Source organism: Panonychus citri, unplaced genomic scaffold (assembly GCF_014898815.1).
Source record: "Panonychus citri isolate SS breed McGregor unplaced genomic scaffold, ASM1489881v1 Contig00104, whole genome shotgun sequence".
In the NCBI taxonomy this organism is placed as follows: Eukaryota; Metazoa; Arthropoda; class Arachnida; order Trombidiformes; family Tetranychidae; genus Panonychus; species Panonychus citri.
Window position 1 is genome coordinate 692202 of NW_026515509.1, and position 25111 is coordinate 717312.

Sequence of the window (25111 nt, forward strand, 5' to 3'; positions counted from 1 at the left end):
GAAACAAATAGTGACGATTATGATTATTGTTGTTGGTTTGTTTTTGATAGACATGCAGTGAGAAGGGTTCAAATGGACTGAGATGGCATCAGTAGAATATAATATGATAATAAAATGAAGCTAATATTTCATTGATACACAATTGGTTTACATTGAATAAAAATAATCTGAGATCATATCAGTGCAATAATGATAACATAATTGATGAAAAATTCTTAAGTTCAATAAGTTTTTTACGTATTAGCAGAGACTTAATATGCATAACATGTATATCTATTAACTACACGAACAAATATTTTTGTTTATACAGGATTAAAGTGAGCTGGAAACGGAAGCTAGGAAACGGAAAAAGAGCGTTAGAAACTGATAAATATACTTGTTAAAGCGTAGTGAAACATCAACAAGTTTAATTAAATTGAGAATTTTAATTTGTTTTATGCGAACAGAGTGTTTGAACAGGTAGTCTAAAGGAAAATAATTTTAACAAGAAGAACAAGTGGATACGAACTTGTTGAAACAGACGCTGAGCAAAAATCGTATAAAAAGCAAGAAAAATTAGCTAAATTATCATTCAAGTTTATTCGTTCTGAGTTAACAATCGAACCATCTAAAACATCATGAAAAACCTTCCAACTTTAATCGCAATTGCGACTCTTGCTATAGCTCTATCGATAAGTGTTGATGCTAATACTGTGAAAAGATCATATCCTAACAGTAATGGAATGTTTGGGATGTCTATGAAATTTCCAAACTGGTTTGGTAAAAAACCCAGCTCTAAAGTAGCATCATCTTCTGATTCATCAGCCCAATCTTCATCTCAAAGCTCTTCATCAACATCTTCATCTACCGATTCTGATACGAACAACAAATCTACCTCTAATGGTGCTTTATCATCTTCTGATGATGGCACAGGTTCATCATCATCAACTGGCTCATCCGCTGCTGCTGCCTCATCTTCAAATACTGGCTCAGGATCATCTGCTCAAACTAGCAAATCAGGAACAGGATCAGGATCAGGATCAGGATCATCTGCTGCTTCAACTGCTGCTGCCTCAGGTGCCTCAGGTGCATCAGGTTCATCAGGTTCAGGATCATCAGGTTCAGCTTCAGACTCAAGTTCAACATCAAGCTCAGATAGCTCTGCTTCACAAGGACCAAATTCACAAGGTAATAATAATGGATCATCATCTGCTGCTGCTGCTTCCGCTGCCGCCGCTGCTGCCGCTGCTGCTGCCTCATCTTCAAATACTGGCTCAGGATCATCTGCTCAAACTAGCAAATCAGGAACAGGATCAGGATCAGGATCAGGATCATCTGGCACTGGTTCATCATCATCATCAACTGGCTCATCTGCTGCTTCAACTGCTGCTGCTGCTGCTGCCTCAGGTGCATCAGGTTCATCAGGTTCAGGATCATCAGGTTCAGCTTCAGACTCAAGTTCAACATCAAGCTCAGATAGCTCTGCTTCACAAGGACCAAATTCACAAGGTAATAATAATGGATCATCATCTGCTGCTGCTGCTTCCGCTGCCGCCGCTGCTGCCGCTGCTGCTACCTCATCTTCAAATACTGGCTCAGGATCATCTGCTCAAACTAGCAAATCAGGAACAGGATCAGGATCAGGATCAGGATCATCTGGCACTGGTTCATCATCATCATCAACTGGCTCAACTGCTGCTTCAACTGCTGCTCAGGTGCCTCAGGTGCATCAGGTTCATCAGGTTCAGGATCATCAGGTTCAGCTTCAGACTCAAGTTCAACATCAAGCTCAGATAGCTCTGCTTCACAGGACCAAATTCACAAGGTAATAATAATGGATCATCATCTGCTGCTGCTGCCGCTGCCGCCGCCGCTGCCGCTGCTGCCTCATCTTCAAATACTGGCTCAGGATCATCTGCTCAAACTAGCAAATCAGGAACAGGATCAGGATCAGGATCAGGATCATCTGGCACTGGTTCATCATCATCATCAACTGGCTCAACTGCTGCTTCAACTGCTGCCTCAGGTGCCTCAGGTGCATCAGGTTCATCAGGTTCAGGATCATCAGGTTCAGCTTCAGACTCAAGTTCAACATCAAGCTCAGATAGCTCTGCTTCACAAGGACCAAATTCACAAGGTAATAATGGATCATCATCTGCTGCTGCTGCTTCCGCTGCCGCCGCTGCTGCCGCTGCTGCTGCCTCATCTTCAAATACTGGCTCAGGATCATCTGCTCAAACTAGCAAATCAGGAACAGGATCAGGATCAGGATCAGGATCATCTGGCACTGGTTCATCATCATCATCAACTGGCTCATCTGCTGCTTCAACTGCTGCCTCCAGGTGCCTCAGGTGCATCAGGTTCATCAGGTTCAGGATCATCAGGTTCAGCTTCAGACTCAAGTTCAACATCAAGCTCAGATAGCTCTGCTTCACAGGACCAAATTCACAAGGTAATAATGGATCATCATCTGCTGCTGCTTCCGCTGCCGCCGCCGCTGCCGCTGCTGCTGCCTCATCTTCAAATACTGGCTCAGGATCATCTGCTCAAACTAGCAAATCAGGAACAGGATCAGGATCAGGATCAGGATCATCTGGCACTGGTTCATCATCATCATCAAATGGCTCATCTGCTGCTTCAACTGCTGCTCAGGTGCCTCAGGTGCATCAGGTTCATCAGGTTCAGCTTCAGACTCAAGTTCAACATCAAGCTCAGATAACTCTGCTTCACAAGGACCAAATTCACAAGGTAATAATAATGGATCATCATCATCTGCTGCTGCTGCTTCCGCTGCCGCTGCTGCCTCATCTTCAAATACTGGCTCAGGATCATCTGCTCAAACTAGCAAATCAGGAACAGGATCAGGATCAGGATCAGGATCATCTGGCACTGGTTCATCATCATCATCAACTGGCTCATCTGCTTCAACTGCTGCTGCCTCAGGTGCCTCAGGTGCATCAGGTTCATCAGGTTCAGGATCATCAGGTTCAGCTTCAGACTCAAGTTCAACATCAAGCTCAGATAGCTCTGCTTCACAAGACCAAATTCACAAGGTAATAATAATGGATCATCATCTGCTGCTGCTGCTTCCTGCCGCCGCCGCTGCTGCCGCTGCTGCTGCCTCATCTTCAAATACTGGCTCAGGATCATCTGCTCAAACTAGCAAATCAGGAACAGGATCAGGATCAGGATCAGGATCATCTGGCACTGGTTCATCATCATCATCAACTGGCTCATCTGCTGCTTCTGCTGCTGCCTCAGGTGCCTCAGGTGCATCAGGTTCATCAGGTTCAGGATCATCAGGTTCAGCTTCAGACTCAAGTTCAACATCAAGCTCAGATAGCTCTGCTTCACAAGGACCAAATTCACAAGGTAATAATGGATCATCATCTGCTGCTGCTGCTTCTGCCGCCGCCGCTGCTGCCGCTGCTGCTGCCTCATCTTCAAATACTGGCTCAGGATCATCTGCTCAAACTAGCAAATCAGGAACAGGATCAGGATCAGGATCAGGATCATCTGGCACTGGTTCATCATCATCATCAACTGGCTCATCTGCTGCTTCAACTGCTGCCTCAGGTGCCTCAGGTGCATCAGGTTCATCAGGTTCAGGATCATCAGGTTCAGCTTCAGACTCAAGTTCAACATCAAGCTCAGATAGCTCTGCTTCACAAGGACCAAATTCACAAGGTAATAATAATGGATCATCATCTGCTGCTGCTGCTTCCGCTGCTGCCGCCGCTGCTGCCGCTGCTGCTGCCTCATCTTCAAATACTGGCTCAGGATCATCTGCTCAAACTAGCAAATCAGGAACAGGATCAGGATCAGGATCAGGATCATCTGGCACTGGTTCATCATCATCATCAACTGGCTCATCTGCTGCTTCAACTGCTGCTGCCTCAGGTGCCTCAGGTGCCTCAGGTGCATCAGGTTCATCAGGTTCAGCTTCAGACTCAAGTTCAACATCAAGCTCAGATAGCTCTGCTTCACAAGGACCAAATTCACAAGGTAATAATAATGGATCATCATCTGCTGCTGCTGCTTCCGCTGCCGCCGCCGCTGCTGCCGCTGCTGCTACCTCATCTTCAAATACTGGCTCAGGATCATCTGCTCAAACTAGCAAATCAGGAACAGGATCAGGATCAGGATCAGGATCATCTGGCACTGGTTCATCATCATCATCAACTGGCTCATCTGCTGCTTCAACTGCTGCTGCCTCAGGTGCCTCAGGTGCATCAGGTGCATCAGGTTCATCAGGTTCAGGATCATCAGGTTCAGCTTCAGACTCAAGTTCAACATCAAGCTCAGATAGCTCTGCTTCACAAGGACCAAATTCACAAGGTAATAATAATGGATCATCATCTGCTGCTGCTGCTTCCGCTGCCGCCGCCGCTGCTGCCGCTGCTGCTGCCTCATCTTCAAATACTGGCTCAGGATCATCTGCTCAAACTAGCAAATCAGGAACAGGATCAGGATCAGGATCAGGATCATCTGGCACTGGTTCATCATCATCATCAACTGGCTCATCTGCTGCTTCAACTGCTGCTGCCTCAGGTGCCTCAGGTGCATCAGGTTCATCAGGTTCAGGATCATCAGGTTCAGCTTCAGACTCAAGTTCAACATCAAGCTCAGATAGCTCTGCTTCACAAGGACCAAATTCAAGGTAATAATAATGGATCATCATCTGCTGCTGCTGCCGCTGCCGCCGCTGCTGCCGCTGCTGCCTCATCTTCAAATACTGGCTCAGGATCATCTGCTCAAACTAGCAAATCAGGAACAGGATCAGGATCAGGATCAGGATCATCTGGCACTGGTTCATCATCATCATCAACTGGCTCATCTGCTTCAACTGCTGCTGCTGCCTCAGGTGCCTCAGGTGCCTCAGGTGCATCAGGTTCATCAGGTTCAGCTTCAGACTCAAGTTCAACATCAAGCTCAGATAGCTCTGCTTCACAGGACCAAATTCACAAGGTAATAATGGATCATCATCTGCTGCTGCTTCCGCTGCCGCCGCCGCTGCTGCCGCTGCTGCTACCTCATCTTCAAATACTGGCTCAGGATCATCTGCTCAAACTAGCAAATCAGGAACAGGATCAGGATCAGGATCAGGATCATCTGGCACTGGTTCATCATCATCATCAACTGGCTCATCTGCTGCTTCAACTGCTGCTGCCTCAGGTGCCTCAGGTGCATCAGGTTCATCAGGTTCAGGATCATCAGGTTCAGCTTCAGACTCAAGTTCAACATCAAGCTCAGATAGCTCTGCTTCACAAGGACCAAATTCACAAGGTAATAATAATGGATCATCATCTGCTGCTGCTGCTTCCGCTGCCGCCGCCGCTGCTGCCGCTGCTGCTGCCTCATCTTCAAATACTGGCTCAGGATCATCTGCTCAAACTAGCAAATCAGGAACAGGATCAGGATCAGGATCAGGATCATCTGGCACTGGTTCATCATCATCATCAACTGGCTCATCTGCTGCTTCAACTGCTGCCTCAGGTGCCTCAGGTGCATCAGGTTCATCAGGTTCAGGATCATCAGGTTCAGCTTCAGACTCAAGTTCAACATCAAGCTCAGATAGCTCTGCTTCACAAGGACCAAATTCACAAGGTAATAATGGATCATCATCTGCTGCTGCTTCCGCTGCCGCCGCCGCTGCTGCCGCTGCTGCTGCCTCATCTTCAAATACTGGCTCAGGATCATCTGCTCAAACTAGCAAATCAGGAACAGGATCAGGATCAGGATCAGGATCAGGATCAGGATCATCTGGCACTGGTTCATCATCATCATCAACTGGCTCATCTGCTGCTTCAACTGCTGCTGCCTCAGGTGCCTCAGGTGCATCAGGTTCATCAGGTTCAGGATCATCAGGTTCAGCTTCAGACTCAAGTTCAACATCAAGCTCAGATAGCTCTGCTTCACAAGGACCAAATTCACAAGGTAATAATAATGGATCATCATCTGCTGCTGCTGCTTCCGCTGCCGCCGCCGCTGCTGCCGCTGCTGCTGCCTCATCTTCAAATACTGGCTCAGGATCATCTGCTCAAACTAGCAAATCAGGAACAGGATCAGGATCAGGATCAGGATCATCTGGCACTGGTTCATCATCATCATCAACTGGCTCATCTGCTGCTTCAACTGCTGCTGCCTCAGGTGCCTCAGGTGCATCAGGTTCATCAGGTTCAGCTTCAGACTCAAGTTCAACATCAAGCTCAGATAGCTCTGCTTCACAAGGACCAAATTCACAAGGTAATAATAATGGATCATCATCTGCTGCTGCCGCTGCTGCCGCTGCCGCTGCTGCCTCATCTTCAAATACTGGCTCAGGATCATCTGCTCAAACTAGCAAATCAGGAACAGGATCAGGATCAGGATCAGGATCATCTGGCACTGGTTCATCATCATCATCAACTGGCTCATCTGCTGCTTCAACTGCTGCTGCCTCAGGTGCCTCAGGTGCATCAGGTTCATCAGGTTCAGGATCATCAGGTTCAGCTTCAGACTCAAGTTCAACATCAAGCTCAGATAGCTCTGCTTCACAAGGACCAAATTCACAAGGTAATAATGGATCATCATCTGCTGCTGCTGCTTCGCTGCCGCCGCCGCTGCTGCCGCTGCTGCCTCATCTTCAAATACTGGCTCAGGATCATCTGCTCAAACTAGCAAATCAGGAACAGGATCAGGATCAGGATCAGGATCATCTGGCACTGGTTCATCATCATCATCAACTGGCGCATCTGCTGCTTCAACTGCTGCTGCCTCAGGTGCCTCAGGTGCATCAGGTTCATCAGGTTCAGGATCATCAGGTTCAGCTTCAGACTCAAGTTCAACATCAAGCTCAGATAGCTCTGCTACAAGGACCAAATTCACAAGGTAATAATAATGGATCATCATCTGCTGCTGCTTCCGCTGCCGCCGCCGCTGCTGCCGCTGCTACCTCATCTTCAAATACTGGCTCAGGATCATCTGCTCAAACTAGCAAATCAGGAACAGGATCAGGATCAGGATCAGGATCATCTGGCACTGGTTCATCATCATCATCAACTGGCTCAACTGCTTCAACTGCTGCCTCCTCAGGTGCCTCAGGTGCATCAGGTTCATCAGGTTCAGGATCATCAGGTTCAGCTTCAGACTCAAGTTCAACATCAAGCTCAGATAGCTCTGCTTCACAAGGACCAAATTCACAAGGTAATAATGGATCATCATCTGCTGCTGCTGCTTCCTGCCGCCGCTGCTGCTGCTGCTGCCTCATCTTCAAATACTGGCTCAGGATCATCTGCTCAAACTAGCAAATCAGGAACAGGATCAGGATCAGGATCAGGATCATCTGGCACTGGTTCATCATCATCATCAACTATCTGCTGCCTCAGGTGCCTCAGGTGCATCAGGTTCATCAGGTTCAGGATCATCAGGTTCAGCTTCAGACTCAAGTTCAACATCAAGCTCAGATAACTCTGCTTCACAAGGACCAAATTCACAAGGTAATAATAATGGATCATCATCATCTGCTGCTGCTGCTTCCGCTGCTGCTGCCTCATCTTCAAATACTGGCTCAGGATCATCTGCTCAAACTAGCAAATCAGGAACAGGATCAGGATCAGGATCAGGATCATCTGGCACTGGTTCATCATCATCATCAAATGGCTCATCTGCTGCTTCAACTGCTGCTGCTGCTGCTGCCTCAGGTGCATCAGGTTCATCAGGTTCAGGATCATCAGGTTCAGCTTCAGACTCAAGTTCAACATCAAGCTCAGATAACTCTGCTTCACAAGGACCAAATTCACAAGGTAATAATAATGGATCATCATCATCTGCTGCTGCTGCTTCCGCTGCCGCTGCTGCTGCCTCATCTTCAAATACTGGCTCAGGATCATCTGCTCAAACTAGCAAATCAGGAACAGGATCAGGATCAGGATCAGGATCATCTGGCACTGGTTCATCATCATCATCAACTGGCTCATCTGCTTAGCTGCTGCCTCAGGTGCCTCAGGTGCATCAGGTTCATCAGGTTCAGGATCATCAGGTTCAGCTTCAGACTCAAGTTCAACATCAAGCTCAGATAGCTCTGCTTCACAGGGAAATTCACAGGTAATAATAATGGATCATCATGCTGCTGCTGCTTCCGCTGCCGCCGCTGCCGCTGCTGCTGCCTCATCTTCAAATACTGGCTCAGGATCATCTGCTCAAACTAGCAAATCAGGAACAGGATCAGGATCAGGATCAGGATCATCTGGCACTGGTTCATCATCATCATCAACTGGCTCATCTGCTGCTTCAACTGCCTCAGGTGCCTCAGGTGCATCAGGTTCATCAGGTTCAGGATCATCAGGTTCAGCTTCAGACTCAAGTTCAACATCAAGCTCAGATAGCTCTGCTTCACAGGACCAAATTCACAAGAATAATAATGGATCATCATCTGCTGCTGCTTCTTGCCGCTGCTGCTGCTGCTGCTGCTGCCTCATCTTCAAATACTGGCTCAGGATCATCTGCTCAAACTAGCAAATCAGGAACAGGATCAGGATCAGGATCAGGATCATCTGGCACTGGTTCATCATCATCATCAACTGGCTCATCTGCTGCTTCAGCTGCTGCCTCAGGTGCCTCAGGTGCATCAGGTTCATCAGGTTCAGGATCATCAGGTTCAGCTTCAGACTCAAGTTCAACATCAAGCTCAGATAGCTCTGCTTCACAGGACCAAATTCACAAGGTAATAATAATGGATCATCATCTGCTGCTGCCGCTGCCGCCGCCGCTGCTGCCGCTGCTGCTGCTCATCTTCAAATACTGGCTCAGGATCATCTGCTCAAACTAGCAAATCAGGAACAGGATCAGGATCAGGATCAGGATCATCTGGCACTGGTTCATCATCATCATCAACTGGCTCATCTGCTGCTTCAACTGCTGCTGCCTCAGGTGCCTCAGGTGCATCAGGTTCATCAGGTTCAGGATCATCAGGTTCAGCTTCAGACTCAAGTTCAACATCAAGCTCAGATAGCTCTGCTTCACAAGGACCAAATTCACAAGGTAACTATAATGGATCATCATCTGCTGCTGCTGCTGCGCTGCTGCTGCTGCTGCTGCCTCATCTTCAAATACTGGCTCAGGATCATCTGCTCAAACTAGCAAATCAGGAACAGGATCAGGATCAGGATCAGGATCATCTGGCACTGGTTCATCATCATCATCAACTGGCTCATCTGCTGCTTCAACTGCTGCCTCAGGTGCCTCAGGTGCATCAGGTTCATCAGGTTCAGGATCATCAGGTTCAGCTTCAGACTCAAGTTCAACATCAAGCTCAGATAGCTCTGCTTCACAGGACCAAATTCACAAGGTAATAATAATGGATCATCATCTGCTGCTGCTGCTTCCGCTGCTGCCGCTGCTGCTGCCTCATCTTCAAATACTGGCTCAGGATCATCTGCTCAAACTAGCAAATCAGGAACAGGATCAGGATCAGGATCAGGATCATCTGGCACTGGTTCATCATCATCATCAAATGGCTCATCTGCTGCTTCAACTGCTGCTGCTGCTGCCTCAGGTGCATCAGGTTCATCAGGTTCAGGATCATCAGGTTCAGCTTCAGACTCAAGTTCAACATCAAGCTCAGATAACTCTGCTTCACAAGGACCAAATTCACAAGGTAATAATAATGGATCATCATCATCTGCCGCCGCTGCTGCCGCTGCTGCTGCCTCATCTTCAAATACTGGCTCAGGATCATCTGCTCAAACTAGCAAATCAGGAACAGGATCAGGATCAGGATCAGGATCATCTGGCACTGGTTCATCATCATCATCAAATGGCTCATCTGCTGCTTCAACTGCTGCCTCAGGTGCCTCAGGTGCATCAGGTTCATCAGGTTCAGGATCATCAGGTTCAGCTTCAGACTCAAGTTCAACATCAAGCTCAGATAGCTCTGCTTCACAAGGACCAAATTCACAAGGTAATAATGGATCATCATCTGCTGCTGCTGCTTCCGCTGCCGCCGCCGCTGCTGCCGCTGCTGCTGCCTCATCTTCAAATACTGGCTCAGGATCATCTGCTCAAACTAGCAAATCAGGAACAGGATCAGGATCAGGATCAGGATCATCTGGCACTGGTTCATCATCATCATCAACTGGCTCATCTGCTGCTTCAACTGCTGCTGCCTCAGGTGCCTCAGGTGCATCAGGTTCATCAGGTTCAGGATCATCAGGTTCAGCTTCAGACTCAAGTTCAACATCAAGCTCAGATAGCTCTGCTTCACAAGGACCAAATTCACAAGGTAATAATAATGGATCATCATCTGCTGCTGCTGCTGCCTGCCGCTGCTGCCGCTGCTGCTACCTCATCTTCAAATACTGGCTCAGGATCATCTGCTCAAACTAGCAAATCAGGAACAGGATCAGGATCAGGATCAGGATCATCTGGCACTGGTTCATCATCATCATCAACTGGCTCATCTGCTGCTTCAACTGCTGCTGCCTCAGGTGCCTCAGGTGCATCAGGTTCATCAGGTTCAGGATCATCAGGTTCAGCTTCAGACTCAAGTTCAACATCAAGCTCAGATAGCTCTGCTTCACAAGGACCAAATTCACAAGGTAATAATAATGGATCATCATCTGCTGCTGCTTCCGCTGCCGCCGCTGCTGCCGCTGCTGCTACCTCATCTTCAAATACTGGCTCAGGATCATCTGCTCAAACTAGCAAATCAGGAACAGGATCAGGATCAGGATCAGGATCATCTGGCACTGGTTCATCATCATCATCAACTGGCTCATCTGCTGCTTCAACTGCTGCTGCCTCAGGTGCCTCAGGTGCATCAGGTTCATCAGGTTCAGGATCATCAGGTTCAGCTTCAGACTCAAGTTCAACATCAAGCTCAGATAACTCTGCTTCACAAGGACCAAATTCACAAGGTAATAATAATGGATCATCATCATCTGCTGCTGCTGCTGCTGCCTCATCTTCAAATACTGGCTCAGGATCATCTGCTCAAACTAGCAAATCAGGAACAGGATCAGGATCAGGATCAGGATCATCTGGCACTGGTTCATCATCATCATCAACTGGCTCATCTGCTGCTTCAACTGCTGCTGCCTCAGGTGCCTCAGGTGCATCAGGTTCATCAGGTTCAGGATCATCAGGTTCAGCTTCAGACTCAAGTTCAACATCAAGCTCAGATAGCTCTGCTTCACAGGACCAAATTCACAAGTAATAATAATGGATCATCATCTGCTGCTGCTGCTTCCGCTGCCGCCGCTGCTGCCTGCTGCTGCCTCATCTTCAAATACTGGCTCAGGATCATCTGCTCAAACTAGCAAATCAGGAACAGGATCAGGATCAGGATCAGGATCATCTGGCACTGGTTCATCATCATCATCAACTGGCTCATCTGCTGCTTCAACTGCTGCCTCAGGTGCCTCAGGTGCATCAGGTTCATCAGGTTCAGGATCATCAGGTTCAGCTTCAGACTCAAGTTCAACATCAAGCTCAGATAGCTCTGCACAAGGACCAAATTCACAAGGTAATAATGGATCATCATCTGCTGCTGCTTCCGCTGCCGCCGCCTGCTGCCGCTGCTGCTGCCTCATCTTCAAATACTGGCTCAGGATCATCTGCTCAAACTAGCAAATCAGGAACAGGATCAGGATCAGGATCAGGATCATCTGGCACTGGTTCATCATCATCATCAACTGGCTCATCTGCTTCAACTGCTGCCTCAGGTGCCTCAGGTGCATCAGGTTCATCAGGTTCAGGATCATCAGGTTCAGCTTCAGACTCAAGTTCAACATCAAGCTCAGATAGCTCTGCTTCACAAGGACCAAATTCACAAGGTAATAATGGATCATCATCTGCTGCTGCTGCTTCCGCTGCCGCCGCTGCTGCCGCTGCTGCTACCTCATCTTCAAATACTGGCTCAGGATCATCTGCTCAAACTAGCAAATCAGGAACAGGATCAGGATCAGGATCAGGATCATCTGGCACTGGTTCATCATCATCATCAACTGGCTCATCTGCTGCTTCAACTGCTGCTGCCTCAGGTGCCTCAGGTGCATCAGGTTCATCAGGTTCAGGATCATCAGGTTCAGCTTCAGACTCAAGTTCAACATCAAGCTCAGATAGCTCTGCTTCACAAGGACCAAATTCACAGGTAATAATGGATCATCATCTGCTGCTGCTGCTTCCGCTGCCGCCGCCGCTGCTGCCGCTGCTGCTACCTCATCTTCAAATACTGGCTCAGGATCATCTGCTCAAACTAGCAAATCAGGAACAGGATCAGGATCAGGATCAGGATCATCTGGCACTGGTTCATCATCATCATCAACTGGCTCATCTGCTGCTTCAACTGCTGCTGCCTCAGGTGCCTCAGGTGCATCAGGTTCATCAGGTTCAGGATCATCAGGTTCAGCTTCAGACTCAAGTTCAACATCAAGCTCAGATAGCTCTGCTTCACAAGGACCAAATTCACAAGGTAATAATAATGGATCATCATCTGCTGCTGCTGCTGCCGCCGCTGCTGCCGCTGCTGCCTCATCTTCTTCAAATACTGGCTCAGGATCATCTGCTCAAACTAGCAAATCAGGAACAGGATCAGGATCAGGATCAGGATCATCTGGCACTGGTTCATCATCATCATCAACTGGCTCATCTGCTGCTTCAACTGCTGCCTCAGGTGCCTCAGGTGCATCAGGTTCATCAGGTTCAGGATCATCAGGTTCAGCTTCAGACTCAAGTTCAACATCAAGCTCAGATAGCTCTGCTTCACAGGACCAAATTCACAAGTAATAATAATGGATCATCATCTGCTGCTGCTTCTGCCGCCGCCGCTGCTGCCGCTGCTGCTGCCTCATCTTCAAATACTGGCTCAGGATCATCTGCTCAAACTAGCAAATCAGGAACAGGATCAGGATCAGGATCAGGATCATCTGGCACTGGTTCATCATCATCATCATCAACTCATCTGCTGCTTCAACTGCTGCCTCAGGTGCCTCAGGTGCATCAGGTTCATCAGGTTCAGCTTCAGACTCAAGTTCAACATCAAGCTCAGATAGCTCTGCTTCAAGGACCAAATTCACAAGGTAATAATGGATCATCATCTGCTGCTGCGCTGCCGCCGCCGCTGCTGCCGCTGCTGCCTCATCTTCAAATACTGGCTCAGGATCATCTGCTCAAACTAGCAAATCAGGAACAGGATCAGGATCAGGATCAGGATCATCTGGCACTGGTTCATCATCATCATCAACTGGCTCATCTGCCAACTGCCTGCCTCAGGTGCCTCAGGTGCATCAGGTTCATCAGGTTCAGGATCATCAGGTTCAGCTTCAGACTCAAGTTCAACATCAAGCTCAGATAGCTCTGCTTCACAGGACCAAATTCACAAGGTAATAATGGATCATCATCTGCTGCTGCTTCCGCTGCCGCCGCTGCTGCCGCTGCTGCTGCCTCATCTTCAAATACTGGCTCAGGATCATCTGCTCAAACTAGCAAATCAGGAACAGGATCAGGATCAGGATCAGGATCATCTGGCACTGGTTCATCATCATCATCAAATGGCTCATCTGCTGCTTCAACTGCTGCTGCTGCTGCTGCCTCAGGTGCATCAGGTTCATCAGGTTCAGGATCATCAGGTTCAGCTTCAGACTCAAGTTCAACATCAAGCTCAGATAACTCTGCTTCACAAGGACCAAATTCACAAGGTAATAATAATGGATCATCATCATCTGCTGCTGCTGCTTCCGCTGCCGCCGCCGCTGCTGCCGCTGCTGCTGCCTCATCTTCAAATACTGGCTCAGGATCATCTGCTCAAACTAGCAAATCAGGAACAGGATCAGGATCAGGATCAGGATCATCTGGCACTGGTTCATCATCATCATCAAATGGCTCATCTGCTGCTTCAACTGCTGCCTCAGGTGCCTCAGGTGCATCAGGTTCATCAGGTTCAGGATCATCAGGTTCAGCTTCAGACTCAAGTTCAACATCAAGCTCAGATAGCTCTGCTTCACAAGGACCAAATTCACAAGGTAATAATGGATCATCATCTGCTGCTGCGCTGCCGCCGCCGCTGCTGCCGCTGCTGCCTCATCTTCAAATACTGGCTCAGGATCATCTGCTCAAACTAGCAAATCAGGAACAGGATCAGGATCAGGATCAGGATCATCTGGCACTGGTTCATCATCATCATCAACTGGCTCATCTGCTGCTTCAACTGCTGCCTCAGGTGCCTCAGGTGCATCAGGTTCATCAGGTTCAGGATCATCAGGTTCAGCTTCAGACTCAAGTTCAACATCAAGCTCAGATAGCTCTGCTTCACAAGGACCAAATTCACAAGGTAATAATGGATCATCATCTGCTGCTGCTGCTTCCGCTGCCGCCGCTGCTGCCGCTGCTGCTGCCTCATCTTCAAATACTGGCTCAGGATCATCTGCTCAAACTAGCAAATCAGGAACAGGATCAGGATCAGGATCAGGATCATCTGGCACTGGTTCATCATCATCATCAACTGGCTCATCTGCTGCTTCAACTGCTGCTGCCTCAGGTGCCTCAGGTGCATCAGGTTCATCAGGTTCAGGATCATCAGGTTCAGCTTCAGACTCAAGTTCAACATCAAGCTCAGATAGCTCTGCTTCACAAGGACCAAATTCACAAGGTAATAATAATGGATCATCATCTGCTGCTGCTGCTTCCGCTGCCGCCGCCGCTGCTGCCGCTGCTGCTGCCTCATCTTCAAATACTGGCTCAGGATCATCTGCTCAAACTAGCAAATCAGGAACAGGATCAGGATCAGGATCAGGATCATCTGGCACTGGTTCATCATCATCATCAACTGGCTCATCTGCTGCTTCAACTGCTGCTGCCTCAGGTGCCTCAGGTGCATCAGGTTCATCAGGTTCAGGATCATCAGGTTCAGCTTCAGACTCAAGTTCAACATCAAGCTCAGATAGCTCTGCTTCACAGGACCAAATTCACAAAATAATAATGGATCATCATCTGCTGCTGCTTCCGCTGCCGCCGCCGCTGCTGCCGCTGCTGCCTCATCTTCAAATACTGGCTCAGGATCATCTGCTCAAACTAGCAAATCAGGAACAGGATCAGGATCAGGATCAGGATCATCTGGCACTGGTTCATCATCATCATCAACTGGCTCATCTGCTGCTTCAACTGCTGCTGCCTCAGGTGCCTCAGGTGCATCAGGTTCATCAGGTTCAGGATCATCAGGTTCAGCTTCAGACTCAAGTTCAACATCAAGCTCAGATAGCTCTGCATCTAGACGTGCACAATCCTCATTCGTCAATTCATATGGACAAAATTGTATTTGTTATGCTTGAGTGTTATAAAACTTCCAATCTTTTTTGAGAAAATTCAACAATAAATATTTCGCATACAGCTAATCTATACTTTCGTAATAACACAAATTATTTATTGCTGCATGCTGCTGTATAATCTTCAGCGTTATCACGTGGAAACACTAATCCTATTTCTCAGAGTCTCTAGTAAGATAGATCTTAAAGCTCTTAAGCGGGCTTAGAATAGCGGCAACGTGTCTGTTGAAAGTGGCAAATAGGCCATGATTTTGGGCGCACAAAGGACTTCAGATGAGATTTTTTTAGGCTTACTAGCATTTTCAGCATCTGAAACATACCAGGTCTTGATTTCATGATGATCAAAAAGATCAAATAAGCAAATTAGCACAATCCACGAAATAAAAGTTGAGCTTGTTAGAGATTTATTGACAACCCCTTGATTTCCCTCTTTCTCTTCCCCTCTTCACCTTTGTTTATCATTGATGATCAATGTATAAATACATTGATCTAATTGTTGTTAAAAGTAGTCAACCAATTCACTTGATTGTGACCTCTTCCTTTCTTATCCACACACCTCAACCACCTCAGTTTATATTTTGTTTAATAAAACCGTTACATTCGTAACATATCTCGGTACCTCTCACAACTGAGATTCGTAGTGTTTACCTCTTATAACATTGTGAGCCCTTGGCTAGTTAATTGTTCACCTGGTGTTTGTTCAACGTCTTCATCTAGTGTTTCAAAATTGCTACTACTCGATCAACGTCTAGAACTAGTAAAGGACAAGGTTCATTTGTGTTATATAAACAGGGCAGAAAAGAAGTAGGTTACATAATGGAATTAAGTGATACTGCTAAAGCGGAAGTAACTCAAATAGTAAAAGATCTTATCTCAGAGTTTACAACAACATTACTTCCAACATTGCAGTCAAGGTCAGAAGAAACAAATACAACCCAACAACAACCATCAATGGCTAATGGTAGTCTCATTAATACAAGTTTCATGCCTGATACAACTCAAGCTGCTCCTAATCCAGTTAGAAGAAATCTATTCAGTTGTGGTAGTCCTCCGAAATTCTCTGGTAAACAAAGTGAAGCTGCAGCCTGGCTGAGAAAATATGAACAGACATGTGTACTTAATGGTCTAACCGGCGATGAATTGTTACATGGAGTGGGTTGGTGTTTGGATGGCATGGCCTCAGATTGGTTTTGGGGAAGGATCGTTAACCAGAATAGAACTCTAACATGGGTTGAGTTTCGTGCTGAATTCTGTTCGACCTTCATCAATGACGAAGAAAAATCACGCTTGTTAAATTCAATTTGTACTAAAATACAAAAACCAGATGAGTCATTGAGTAGTTATGTATACTCAATGTTGTCAATGTGTAGTGAATATGATCCTTCAATGGAAGAATCTAACTTAATTAACTACATGACTCAAGGTATGAGAGAAATTTACAAGTTTACAGTAATCTCTTATCTGATTACCAATAATAAACGCTTGATACATTGACAAAGATTGTCAAGAACTTGAGTAGCGAAAGATACGCCTCTCGTAGTAGGACCACAAGGACTCCAAGGTTTATTTGAGTTCACTCGAATGCCATTCGGCCTGAAAAATGCTCCAGCAACAGCCGTTCGTACGATTAATGGTATACTTGGTGGTTTAAATTATGTTGATTGCTTTGTATATTTCGACGATATAATAATCTTTGGACGAACTCAAGAAGAGCACGATTACAGATTAAGATTAGTACTTCAACGCTTAAAACAGCATGATGTTAAATTACGTCGTCATAAATGTACATTCTCAGTCAATGAAATAATTTACCTTGGTCACAAAGTTAATCAAGATGGTATCGTACCTGATCCTAGTAGAGCCGCATCTATACTTTGTATTCAACCGCCGACAAATATTCATGAGATGAGACGATTCTTAGGCCTCGCCACAACGTACCGTAGGTTCATCGATGGTTTCTCAAGGAGAGCCTTTCATCTCAACCGATTACTAAAGAAAAATGTTCCATATGTTTGGACTGAAGATCAACAGAACGCATTTGATGATCTTAAACAAGCTTTAGTATCTCCACCAGTTCTCTCACCTATAACAGATGAAGGTGAGATTGAATTAAGAACCGATGCTTCAAATGAAGGACTTGGAGCTTGTCTACTTCAGAAACAAAATGATGAATTCAAGCCGATATCATTCATCAGCCGAACATTGAATCCAGCTGAGAAAAATTATGGTGTTACTGAAAAAGAGTGTTTAGCTATTGTATGGGCAATAGCGAATCTGAGACACTATTTATTCGGACGCAAATTCACCGTAATCACGGATCATTGTGGACTCTGTTGTTTCAGAAGTGTAAAAGATCCAACAGTAATTAACATGAAAGGACCAGCACGAACACAAGTTGTACATGTTGAACGTTTAAAACCATTCACAACACGAAGTTGACAAACGCCATTGGTTGTACACAGATAAATGCTCGTTAAATAACATAGAAAGGGTTATTCGCACAATTGTCACATTGGTCATCAGTTGTTATTGTTTTCTCCTTGGCCCTCGGCTTAATTCAATTGTTATTGTTGTTATTGTTGTTATTCTTGTTGTTTTCCTTTCTCTTGATCTCTTCATTCATTTAATCATGTCAACCATTGATTCTGATATTTTTGTTAACCAAAATGCCGCTTCGTCCTTTATATGTGCTATTTGCCATCATGTCCCACTCGAACCGAAGTCACATGGTCAAATTTACCCATGGGGCCAACCCTATCATCAATGCTCGTTGATATTTTGTGACCCGTGTGTCAATAGATACATCGGATTGAACCGAAATGATTGGGGTCCGATTCCATGTCCCCAGAATTGTGGTGGTAATTTGGCGGGTGTTGATGTAGTCCCTAATCTTGTCTCTCCTCCAACTGACACTATGCGACGACTAAGTAATCTTTTAGTCAATTGTCATCATGATGATTGTAGTGAACGAATTTTCTTCTCTACCTTTGAGACTCATGTGATGAATTGTCAATTTCATCCCGATCAATGGTGTTCTGGTTGTGATGTCATCAAAACTGTTGATCATAATTGTAAAATATACATAAGATCGTTGAGAGAGAAAATTAATAATTTAGAAAAATTGATCAATGATCAGGGCCCAGGGCAAACAATTGATGAAGATTTTCATCTCCATCCCCTTCTCAGGTTGTCCATTCCTATGGAACTGGAGCAAAAATTAATGTTAATGTTGGAAATCAAGTGAAATTGTATGACAATGTACCACTTGAAACGATGGCGAAAACATTCAGATCGAAACTCGAAAAGGATCTGAAAAGATCCGTTGGTCAATTATTTATGTTCACTCATAACGAAATCACAAACAATAAGTCCCTATGACAATGTAATGTCAAACATCGACCAACACACATAATCGCTCTCCCTCCTAATGCACCGATTGTCTCAGGTCAATCAATTAAGGTCAATATTGTTGGTCCAAGCGAAATTATTTAATTGCTCGTTAATTTCTTGTATTTTCGAAGGGAGATATGTTAGAGATTTATTGACAACCCCTTGATTTCCCCCTTTCTCTTCCCCTCTTCACGTTTATTTATCATTGATGATCAATGTATAAATACATTGATCTAATTGTTGTTAAAAGTAGTCAACCAATTCACTTGATTGTGACCTCTTCCTTTCTTATCCACACACCTCAACCACCTCAGTTTATATTACCATTGTTAATTAATTAATATTAAAAATCAACTTGCTATTTAAATCAACGACGACGATCAATATCATTCTTAATCACCAATTAGAAGGATTGGGAAGAGAGAAATGAATTATTAAATAAAGAGAAAAGCAAGAGAAAACAAAAAGGACATAGAAATAGAAGAAAAGATAAGAAAGAGTATTTCATATTCTTTGGTTTCTCTCTCCATAGTTGACATAATATTTGTTCCATTGCAATTTTCTTGTTAGTACTCCTTCATTAACTAGAGAGGTGTTTAGTTGCTCTGCTCTTTATATCAAAAACTCACTTATTCTTTCATTGCAGTTGCCATTCTAATGAATTGTTAACAAGTTCAATTCGATCTCACTACTTTTATTAATTTTAAGGTTGTGGATTATTGATATTTGTAGTTTTACTGAAACCCTGAGAAAAAAAATCAGTGTTCCCACGTGATAACGCTGGAGAATATACAGTCATGCTGCTGCAATAAATAATTTGTGTTATAACGAAAGTATAGATTAGCTGTATGCGAAATATTTATTGTTGAATTTTCTCAAAAAAGATTGGAAGTTTTATAACACTCAAGCATAACAAATACAATTTTGTCCATATGAATTGACGAATGAGGATTGTGCACGTCTAGATGCAGAGCTATCTGAGCTTGATGTTGAACTTGAGTCTGAAGCTGAACCTGATGAACCTGATGCACCTGAGGCACCTGAGGCAGCAGCAGTTGAAGCAGCAGATGAGCCAGTTGATGATGATGATGAACCAGTGCCAGATGATCCTGATCCTGATCCTGATCCTGTTCCTGATTTGCTAGTTTGAGCAGATGATCCTGAGCCAGATTTGAAGATGAGGCAGCAGCAGCAGCGGCGGCAGCAGCAGGCAGCAGCAGCAGATGATGATCCATTATTATTACGTGAATTTGGTCCTTGAAGCAGAGCTATCTGAGCTTGATGTTGAACTTGAGGTCTGAAGCTGAACCTGATGATCCTGAACCTGATGAACCTGATGCACCTGAGGCACCTGAGGCGGCAGCAGTTGAAGCAGCAGATGAGCCAGTTGATGATGATGAACCAGTGCCAGATGATCCTGATCCTGATCCTGATCCTGTTCCTGATTTGCTAGTTTGAGCAGATGATCCTGAGCCAGTATTTGAAGATGAGGCAGCAGCAGCGGCAGCAGCGGCGGCGGCAGCAGCAGCAGCAGATGATGATCCATTATTATTACCTTGTGAATTTGGTCCTTGTGAAGCAGAGTTATCTGAGCTTGATGTTGAACTTGAGTCTGAAGCTGAACCTGATGATCCTGAACCTGATGAACCTGATGCACAGGCACCTGAGGCAGGCAGTTGAAGCAGCAGATGAGCCAGTTGATGATGATGAACCAGTGCCAGATGATCCTGATCCTGATCCTGATCCTGTTCCTGATTTGCTAGTTTGAGCAGATGATCCTGAGCCAGTATTTGAAGATGAGGCAGCAGCAGCAGCAGCAGCAGATGATGATCCATTATTATTACCTTGTGAATTTGGTCCTTGTGAAGCAGAGCTATCTGAGCTTGATGTTGAACTTGAGTCTGAAGCTGAACCTGATGATCCTGAACCTGATGAACCTGATGCACCTGAGGCACCTGAGGCAGCAGCAGTTGAAGCAGCAGATGAGCCAGTTGATGATGATGATGATGAACCAGTGCCAGATGATCCTGATCCTGATCCTGATCCTGTTCCTGATTTGCTAGTTTGAGCAGATGATCCTGAGCCAGTATTTGAAGATGAGGCAGCAGCGCGGCAGCGGCGGCGGCAGCAGCAACAGCAGATGATGATCCATTATTACCTTGTGAATTTGGTCCTTGTGAAGCAGAGCTATCTGAGCTTGATGTTGAACTTGAGTCTGAAGCTGAACCTGATGATCCTGAACCTGATGCACCTGAGGCACCTGAGGCAGCAGCAGTTGAAGCAGCAGATGAGCCAGTTGATGATGATGATGATGAACCAGTGCCAGATGATCCTGATCCTGATCCTGATCCTGTTCCTGATTTGCTAGTTTGAGCAGATGATCCTGAGCCAGTATTTGAAGATGAGGCAGCAGCGGCAGGCAGCGGCGGCGGCGGAAGCAGCAGCAGATGATGATCATTTGTTACGTGAATTTGGTCCTTGTGAAGCAGAGCTATCTGAGCTTGATGTTGAACTTGAGTCTGAAGCTGAACCTGATGATCCTGAACCTGATGAACCTGATGCACCTGAGGCACCTGAGGCAGCAGCAGTTGAAGCAGCAGATGAGCCAGTTGATGATGATGAACCAGTGCCAGATGATCCTGATCCTGATCCTGATCCTGTTCCTGATTTGCTAGTTTGAGCAGATGATCCTGAGCCAGTATTTGAAGATGAGGCAGCAGCGGCAGCAGCGGCGGCGGAAGCGGCAGCAGCAGATGATGATCCATGTATTTGGTTTGGTCGTGAAGCAGAGCTGGGCTTGATGTTGAACTTGGTCTGAAGCTGAACCTGATGATCCTGAACCTGATGAACCTGACACCTGAGCACCTGGGCGCAGCAGTTGAAGCAGCAGATGAGCCAGTTGATGATGATGATGAACCAGTGCCAGATGATCCTGATCCTGATCCTGATCCTGTTCTGATTTGCTAGTTTGAGCAGATGATCCTGAGCCAGTATTTGAAGATGAGGCAGCAGCGGCAGCAGCAGCGGCGGCAGCGGAGCAACAGCAGCAGATGATGATCCATTATTACCTTGTGAATTTGGTCCTTGTGAAGCAGAGCTATCTGAGCTTGATGTTGAACTTGAGTCTGAAGCTGAACCTGATGATCCTGAACCTGATGAACCTGATGCACTGGGCACCTGAGGGCAGCAGTTGAAGCAGCAGATGAGCCAGTTGATGATGATGATGAACCAGTGCCAGATGATCCTGATCCTGATCCTGATCCTGTTCCTGATTTGCTAGTTTGAGCAGATGATCCTGAGCCAGTATTTGAAGATGAGGCAGCAGCGGCAGCAGCAGCGGCAGCGGAAGCAGCAGCAGCAGATGATGATCCATTATTATTACGTGTTTGGTCCTTGTGAGCAGAGCTATCTGAGCTTGATGTTGAACTTGGTCTGAAGCTGAACCTGATGATCCTGAACCTGATGAACCTGATGCACCTGAGGCACCTGAGGCAGCAGCAGTTGAAGCAGCAGATAAGCCAGTTGATGATGATGATGATGAACCAGTGCCAGATGATCCTGATCCTGATCCTGATCCTGTTCCTGATTTGCTAGTTTGAGCAGATGATCCTGAGCCAGTATTTGAAGATGAGGCAGCAGCGGCAGCAGCAGCGGCGGCAGCGGAGCAGCAGCAGCAGATGATGATCCATTATTACCTTGTGAATTTGGTCCTTGTGAAGCAGAGCTATCTGAGCTTGATGTTGAACTTGAGTCTGAAGCTGAACCTGATGATCCTGAACCTGATGCACCTGAGGCACCTGAGGCGGCAGCAGTTGAAGCAGCAGATAGTTGATGATGATGATGATGAACCAGTGCCAGATGATCCTGATCCTGATCCTGATCCTGTTCCTGATTTGCTAGTTTGAGCAGATGATCCTGAGCCAGTATTTGAAGATGAGGCAGCAGCGGCAGCAGCAGCGGCGGCAGCAGGCAGCAGCAGATGATGATCCATTATTATTACCTTGTGAATTTGGTCCTTGTGAGCAGAGCTATCTGAGCTTGATGTTGAACAGTCTGAAGCTGAACCTGATGATCCTGAACCTGATGAACCTGATGCACCTGAGGCACCTGAGGCAGCAGCAGTTGAAGCAGCAGATGAGCCAGTTGATGATGATGATGAACCAGTGCCAGATGATCCTGATCCTGATCCTGATCCTGTTCCTGATTTGCTAGTTTGAGCAGATGATCCTGAGCCAGTATTTGAAGATGAGGCAGCAGCAGCAGCAGCGGCGGCGGCAGCGGAAGCAGCAGCAGATGATGATATTATTACCTTGTGAATTTGGTTGTGAGCAGAGCTATCTGAGCTTGATGTTGAACTTGAGTCTGAAGCTGAACCTGATGATCCTGAACCTGATGAACCTGATGCACCTGGGCACCTGAGGCAGCAGCAGTTGAAGCAGATGAGCCAGTTGATGATGATGATGAACCAGTGCCAGATGATCCTGATCCTGATCCTGTTCCTGATTTGCTAGTTTGAGCAGATGATCCTGAGCCAGTATTTGAAGATGAGGCAGCAGCAGCGGCGGCAGCAGCAGCGGCGGCAGCAGCAGCAGCAGCAGATGATCCATTATTATTACCTTGAATTTGGTCCTTGTGAAGCAGAGCTATCTGAGCTTGATGTTGAACTTGAGTCTGAAGCTGAACCTGATGATCCTGAACCTGATGAACCTGATGCACTGAGGCACAGGCGGCAGCAGTTGAAGCAGCAGATGAGCCAGTTGATGATGATGATGATGAACCAGTGCCAGATGATCCTGATCCTGATCCTGATCCTGTTCCTGATTTGCTAGTTTGAGCAGATGATCCTGAGCCAGTATTTGAAGATGAGGCAGCAGCGGCAGCAGCGGCGGCAGCGGAAGCAGCAGCAGCAGATGATGATCCATTATTATTACCTTGTGAATTTGGTCCTTGTGAAGCAGAGCTATCTGAGCTTGATGTTGAACTTGGTCTGAAGCTGAACCTGATGATCCTGAACCTGATGAACCTGATGCACTGAGGCACCTGAGGCAGCAGCAGTTGAAGCAGCAGATGAGCCAGTTGATGATGATGATGACCAGTGCCAGATGATCCTGATCCTGATCCTGATCCTGTTCCTGATTTGCTAGTTTGAGCAGATGATCCTGAGCCAGTATTTGAAGATGAGGCAGGCAGCGGCAGCAGCGGCGGCGGCAGCGCAACAGCAGATGATGATCCATTATTATTACCTTGTGAATTTGGTCCTTGTGACAGAGCTATCTGAGCTTGATGTTGAACTTGAGTCTGAAGCTGAACCTGATGATCCTGAACCTGATGAACCTGATGCACCTGAGGCACCTGAGGCAGCAGCAGTTGAAGCAGCAGATGAGCCAGTTGATGATGATGATGAACCAGTGCCAGATGATCCTGATCCTGATCCTGATCCTGTTCCTGATTTGCTAGTTTGAGCAGATGATCCTGAGCCAGTATTTGAAGATGAGGCAGCAGCAGCGGATGAGCCAGTTGATGATGATGAACCTGTGCCATCATCAGAAGATGATAAAGCACCATTAGAGGTAGATTTGTTGTTCGTATCAGAATCGGTAGATGAAGATGTTGATGAAGAGCTTTGAGATGAAGATTGGGCTGATGAATCAGAAGATGATGCTACTTTAGAGCTGGGTTTTTTACCAAACCAGTTTGGAATTTCATAGACATCCCAAACATTCCATTACTGTTAGGATATGATCTTTTCACAGTATTAGCATCAACACTTATCGATAGAGCTATAGCAAGAGTCGCAATTGCGATTAAAGTTGGAAGGTTTTCATGATGTTTTAGATGGTTCGATTGTTAACTCAGAACGAATAAACTTGAATGATAATTTAGCTAATTTTTCTTGCTTTTTATACGATTTTTGCTCAGCGTCTGTTTCAACAAGTTCGTATCCACTTGTTCTTCTTGTTAAAATTATTTTCCTTTAGACTACCTGTTCAAACACTCTGTTCGCATAAAACAAATTAAAATTCTCAATTTAATTAAACTTGTTGATGTTTCACTACGCTTTAACAAGTATATTTATCAGTTTCTAACGCTCTTTTTCCGTTTCTAGCTTCCGTTTCAGCTCACTTTAATCCTGTATAAACAAAATATTTGTTCGTGTAGTTAATAGATATACATGTTATGCATATTAAGTCTCTGCTAATACGTAAAAAACTTATTGAACTTAAGAATTTTTCATCAATTATGTTATCATTATTTATTTTTTACTCACATAATACCATTTAATTATCTTTTATTGTAATTCTCTAGTAAAGGATTTAGCAAAATGTGCTAAAGATTTTACTAAAGCACCAAAAAACTTATTCAAAATGATTTCTGATTGTGAGTATCTTTGTTTATTGTGTTTTTGCAGTTGTCAGCATATCAAACTTGAGTTTGCACAGTAT

At 45.7% G+C, this 25111-nt stretch overlaps 1 protein-coding gene across 1 annotated transcript; it reads left to right on the top strand.

The window, feature by feature from the left end:
* The first annotated feature begins 463 nt into the window (after positions 1-463).
* LOC128389071 (serine-rich adhesin for platelets-like) lies at positions 464-17717 on the top strand. The gene is made up of 4 exons (XM_053348581.1): positions 464-1386; positions 2641-2924; positions 15996-16701; positions 16819-17717. The coding sequence occupies exons 1-4, from the start codon at positions 618-620 to the stop codon at positions 17715-17717; spliced, it is 2658 nt and encodes an 885-aa protein (XP_053204556.1). The 5' UTR covers positions 464-617.
* Positions 17718-25111: the final 7394 nt, after the last annotated feature.